The sequence below is a fragment of the Columba livia genome, chromosome 1 (genome assembly GCF_036013475.1).
Source record: "Columba livia isolate bColLiv1 breed racing homer chromosome 1, bColLiv1.pat.W.v2, whole genome shotgun sequence".
Taxonomy (NCBI): domain Eukaryota; kingdom Metazoa; phylum Chordata; class Aves; order Columbiformes; family Columbidae; genus Columba; species Columba livia.
Window position 1 is genome coordinate 207,226,101 of NC_088602.1, and position 6,000 is coordinate 207,232,100.

Here is a 6,000-nt window from a genome sequence, read left to right on the forward strand (position 1 = left end):
CTGTGAAGTTCTTGTATAGAGTTAAAAGTCACCTATAATATCAACTGTTCACCACATGTCGCAGAACTAATTCAGGAAGGTGTAAGACACTTCGCAGCCCTTGAGTAATGATAAGTTTCCAGGCAGTTCTACATTGCCAGCTCATTTCTCATCTCACTCAACCCGTTTGTTCCTTCAGAGACCAGGAACCTCACGCTCCCCAGTTTAGCTATTCAAAAGGTGACTTCTGAGAAGAGGTCAACGCAATCAACAGCTGCAATTCAAAAGCTTTGCAGAAAGCTGCGTTCAGCTTAATGAAGCACATCAAGTGCTGCACGGACCTTCCAGCTTACAAAGCACAGCGTACGGTTTTCAAGCTCAGCCAGTTTTCAGATGTATTGAAGCAGAAGAAAACATCTTGAGAGTCCTGCCATATGTAGCTTTTTACTTAACCCACAAACCTACATGTAAATTGACTATTACAGTCCGCAAATCCACATGCTTTGCATCTCCAGAGACACAGTTAACCTTTTGCTTTTGTTTCCCCCTAGAAGTAAAAGCATCTGCAGTGGTGAAGTTCCCATTTAAAAATAGATGTGTGTGAATAATCAAAATCAAACAGTTAATGCACTTGTAGTAGAGGAAGAAAAGTCAGCAGAGCCTGTCTTGGGCACATTAGGCCTGTAGTGCTCTTGTGTCCTGGGCAAACTTGTTTCAAAACAGATGTCTGGAGAGATCAAATGATCTATTACTTCTCTTTCCTGACACTGACTCACACTTTTACCCACCCTTATAAGGGATTTTCAGGGTAAAAGCCAAAACACCACACATTCTAAAGCACAGAACCAGTGCTGCAATTCAAAGTATGTATAGTATCAAGACTGAACTTAGCATAAGACAGGATCATATATTCTACAGAATAGTTTGGGTTGGAAGGGACCTTCAAAGCTTATCTAGTCCAACCCCTGCTATGAGCAGGGACATCTTCACCAGCTCAGGTTGCTCAGAGCCCCGTCCAGCCTGACCTGGGATGTCTCCAGGGATGGGGCATCTACCACCTTTCTGGGCAACCTGGACCAGGCTCTCACCACCCTCAGTGTAAAAATCATTCCTCCTTGCATCTTGCATCTGAATCTTCCTATCTTTAGTTTAAAACCATCACGCCTTGCCCTATTGCTACAGAACCTACTAAAAATTCACAAAAGTTTGCTTAAATTTGATTTACCTGATGGAGATGAGTACCACGGGTTTCACCCACCTCTCTAAAGTTCAGACATGTCCATATACGTGGAGACTGTTCCCAATTTTCAATAACCAATTGCCCACCATCCTGGAGAAGAGTGCACTGGCAGGTCAGCTGGTAAGTCCACAGGAACCAGGTAAACACAGACCATAGAGCAAGGGAGCACTTTTTATGTTCTTTATCAGCAGTTTTCTACCACAGTCAAGAGTCACTGCTTCTTTTACAGCCAGTCTGTGGTCCTGCCTTGGGACAAGCTACTTGCACCAGAGTAAAAAACTTCATCCTACTTGCTAACAGCACATCTCCATCACCAAGCTCTGCTGGGGCATCAGCACTAGTGTCCCTACCACAAGCAGCTCTGCCTTCTTAGGCTAAGCTCAAGGCAAGATGTGTTGGAAGAATACAGCCAGCAGCGATGCACAAAAAGAGATAAAGGGACACTGCTGTCACAACAGGCAGGATCAAGGTGTTTTCAAAAGTCAGGCTGAAAACCAGGTTTCACTGTGTGAAGAGAGCTGCAGAGCTCGGTCCAGTCCAGCTCTCCTTGCCTGGCAGCATGAACTGTCTGCAAGAGCTAAGTCTGTTTTTTGACACCTGCAGCACAGGTGCTACTAAACCTCATTCAGGAGCTCAGAAGGCTGCTGAAATAAAGGAAGAAATAAAGGAAGATGGAAGAGAAGTAAATGCTCTTAGAAGTCCTTCAAGCTGTTTGTGATAGGGTACAAAACAAATATATATCAGGTTCAAGGAAAAACTTTTTCCATTCACAATAGAGAAAGATCCTTTAACTCACAAAATCTGTTTCTCTTCCACTCCAGTTAATCCACAAAGGGAGCTATGGCTAAAATTTCTACAAGATTTCCCTTCACTTCAATGGGTTTTGCTGTCCAGGGTGCAAATCTGGACAAATTTTGATACTCTACAACCCCTTCCTAAAGGCAAACAAACAAAACCCTACACACGAAAAAAAACCAACTGCTTTTAAACTTCAATAAGCAGCAACTAAAGGGATTCAAGCCCCATATCACACCCAGCATCTGCAGCTGAGGTAACTGCAACACGCTTTCTTCTCTCGGAGTGATGATCAAGGCAGAGCAGCAACAAAACTTCAGATGAGATTGCACAATTATCCACGCTCCTCCACGTCATGACCTCCCTAAGGGCAAGTTCGTGCACGGGAAAGTGGATTGCCACACACATGCAGCTGTAAGACTTTTCTGCCTCTTTCTTTCAAGTGTATCTTAGATCTTGTAGCAAATGTCCATGCAGCCAAAGTGTCTCCAAAGCCACTGCAGGCAGGTGGGAAGGATAATAAACCATTTTCATTCGATTACCCAATGGGGTAGAGCTATAACCAGAGCAAGGCCTGGACCATATTGGAATTAGGCTTGACTACAACCTTGAAGACCTTATTGATGGAAAAGCAAGACAGAGTTTGGGGGCTCAAAGAACTCTCTCATCACTATTGCTCACAGTAGTAACCCAGACCAACATAACCTCACTAAACAGCTTTCCCAATTCCCTGCCAAGGCTGGGCATCATTGACCTCTGGATTCTGTTTTCACCACATGAAAGACCCTTTCCATGCACCCCACAGCCATGGGGAGCAACCATCCTACTCACCCCACTACAGGGAAACAAATATTCCCTCTGCCACCTGAGAATTTTTGCTCTAGTCTTTACAACAGCCTAAACTGGCCTCAAGAAAGTTTGTGGGCTGCTGTAGTAAAACTCGAAGGCACAGGTGACAGTTCCATTTTACCACTTCTAGTATTGCATACAAGTTGTGCTTCCTGAAACCTGGACATACACTGGACTCATAGAATCAATTCAGACAATCACGGAAGGCGGAGTTCCTGCTCTGTTGTGTTCTACCAGGTTGGTAGGATACAATCTTTCCACAGCCCCAAGAGAAAGAAATTCAAAACCACAAGCTGTTCTGATGACAACATATAAACTTATCCTTCCTGGAATGGGCAGTACTTGGGACCCACATTCTAGATAAACACTCTGCGAGCACATCCCATGGACAAGCACCTGCAAAACTTTGTAGAACACCATGTTGCTGTTTGTCCAAGTTCCTCTCGATGTCTTTAAGTGCTCTGAACAGCCCCTGCAAAACTTGGAAGTCTTAGCTATTCAAATTCAGGTTTCTCCTATAACTAAGACGAACTGGTACTTTAAAGCAGAACGAATGCAAAAAGCATTGGCTTGTGAATTGAATTTCCACTCACTGACCTGTAAGATCAAGCAAGCTGGCTTGCAACATCCCATTAAAGCAGAAATAACAGACATACAAACAACAGAAATGCAGACTAAGGAATGTCACAGCACTGAAGGAAAAAGTATCAAAGAAGGGCTGATTCTGACTCTGGTGACAGCAGCGTCCCAAAACGCAGGAGTCACCTAACTGGGACTGCCCAGCTTGATGCTGGACTGGATGAAGATGCAGATCAAGGTCCCCAGGAACCTTTTTGACTCTACACACACACAACACCACTGGCTCAAGAGGTTCCCATACCAGCCAGCTGCTGTCACCTTGTCCTCCCCAGGAAGCTGCCAACTGAACTGGCCACATGAGTAGCCCAAAAGCAGCCTCAGAGCAAGGTATTGCCTAACATGAAGTCATTGACAACTGTGGGTTAGAAGTCTGCATCCAAACAGCCCCAACAGCAGACCTGTGAAAGCCTCCAGCTGGGAGGGTGTGAATGGGGCACAGATAAGAAACAGCTGGGGTGAATTAGGGACCACCAGCCCAGCTGCAGACAGAGGTGTCGCAGTCGCGATCCCAGGGCTGTAAACACATCTGCTTTCAGGGTCCCTGCCAGCAGTTCTCTTCTGCAGCTTTGGTCATTGAGCAGATTCAGAGTGAAACCACGTTAAGATCAGCTTTCAGTTTCACCACATTAACCAAGAGATTGTTAACGTTCAACAAAACATTAGAGAACAATAGTTATCCCGGGGTTGATGATTTTCTAGCAGGGGTTATGAGACCTTCATCCACAGGAGTATGATTAACTGACATCCCTGGTTTTATGGGACACCCCATAGAGTTTACGGGACAATTAACCCATATGCACACCATCACTAAGGGAAACAGAAACACTAATTTAACCTATTACTGTCAATATTTGGTGAAAACACAAGCAGGTTTTGCAACTGGGCTACGCCAGCTGGAAAAAAAAACAACACCAAAAAACAGAAAAACAAAAAAAAAAAAAAAAAAAAAAACAAAAAAACAAACCCAAAAAACTATGTATCGGTTATCACAGGAAGAACTTGTTGCAGTTTTCCCTAGCAGCTCAGTGTTAACCGCAACCCTGGAGCCTTTCAAAGTGGTTTCCCGAAGGCAGAGAGGGATAAGAGAACCTCAAAAATCTGCAGCTACTTAGCCAGAAAACTTGAAGTTTTAGTTCACCATCACCGCGGGCTTTTAAACAAGGAAAACGGATCGAGTTCTGGCATGTTATTCGACTTGTGTTAAACCACTTAACCCAAGAGGAGCAATGCACACGTTACTCAGAGTAAAACGCAGCTGCAGCACAAAGCAACAGTAAATTTTCTCGGGTCTTTCAGTACTGGTGTTCCCCCCTTTTTCTCACTACTCAGCTGCTCTTTCTCACTACCAGAGTCATCAGCAAAACACATTTTCGCAGTAACCTCCTTCCCCAGCCCCGCCAGCCCTAAAACTTTACAGTTTAAGCAAAGTTAAACAAAACAACCTCACAATGCAATTAAGGGCACTATTACTCTAATCAAGCAGCACTGTATTTGACACCCGCCCTATTTTTGTTATCGGCTTCTTCCTTGTAAATCATCGAGTTACACCATTAGTTTTCACTCTTCATTAAAATTTTCTAAGTGACTGAGTAATCGCTCACGCAAGCGGAGCCAATCCTTACAGATTACAGCTGCAAGTTTGTGGTGCTTCATTACCAGCAGATTAAGGTTTGAAACAAGAGTTTTTAAGAACAAGCATCTGCCACCTTAACTGTCGGCTCTGTATGGTTTTAGCCACAAAACCACCGCACTTCCCTCCGCTTTAAATCCTACAGGTAGACAACACAAAACTCGGTGCTCATTATAAATAAATAGGTATCCAACCCCCCCGAAAAGCGCTGGCCAGAGCCCGGTGATGGTAAAGACGGTCCTTGCCGGCCACCTCCGTAGGTCAGAGGGGTGCCAGCCCCCCGACACCCCCCAGTACTCACGCATGAGGGTGCTGAAGGCGCAGAGAGCCAGCAGCGCCTGCAGCAACACGCCGAAGCGGCCCAGCAACGCGCCGCTGCCGCAGCCGTGCGCCGGGCGGGGGGCGGCCATGGCGGGTGCGGTGCAGAGCGGCGGACAGCGGTGCGGAGCGGAGCGGCCCCGCCGCGCACAAAGGCGGCCCCGAGCAGCCACCGCCCTCCGCCCGGCCCCCGCCGGCGGCGGCCACACCCGGGGGCGGGCGGGGCGGGGGTGTGACTGGCCGGGATGGGGATGGGAATGGGGATGGGGATGTGCATGTGCACAGGGATGGAGATGGGGATGTAGATGGGAATGGGGATTGAGGATGGGGATGAAGGTGGGGATGGCGATGTGCATGTGCACAGGGATGGAGATGGGGATAGGGATTGAGATTACGATGGAGACGGGAATGGGGACAGAGGATGCGGATGAACAGGGGGATGGGGATGGACACAAAGATGGGGATGTAGATGGGAATGGGGATTGAGGATGGGGATGAAGGTGGGGATGGCGATGTGCATGTGCACAGGGATGGAGATGGGGATGGGGAT

General features: G+C 46.8%; 1 protein-coding gene across 3 annotated transcripts in view; it reads right to left on the minus strand.

The window, feature by feature from the left end:
- LOC102087737 (store-operated calcium entry regulator STIMATE) overlaps positions 1-5,643 on the minus strand; it is a 40,286-nt gene extending 34,643 nt beyond the window's left edge. For 2 of the 3 annotated variants that reach the window (XM_065049293.1, XM_021284181.2), the window contains exon 1: positions 5,434-5,643. In XM_065049293.1, coding sequence (XP_064905365.1) covers positions 5,434-5,542 — 109 coding nt within the window. In that variant the 5' untranslated portion in view covers positions 5,543-5,643. The remainder of the gene's footprint in view (positions 1-5,433) is intronic. The other variant, XM_065049294.1, reaches the window with a different exon arrangement.
- Positions 5,644-6,000: the final 357 nt, after the last annotated feature.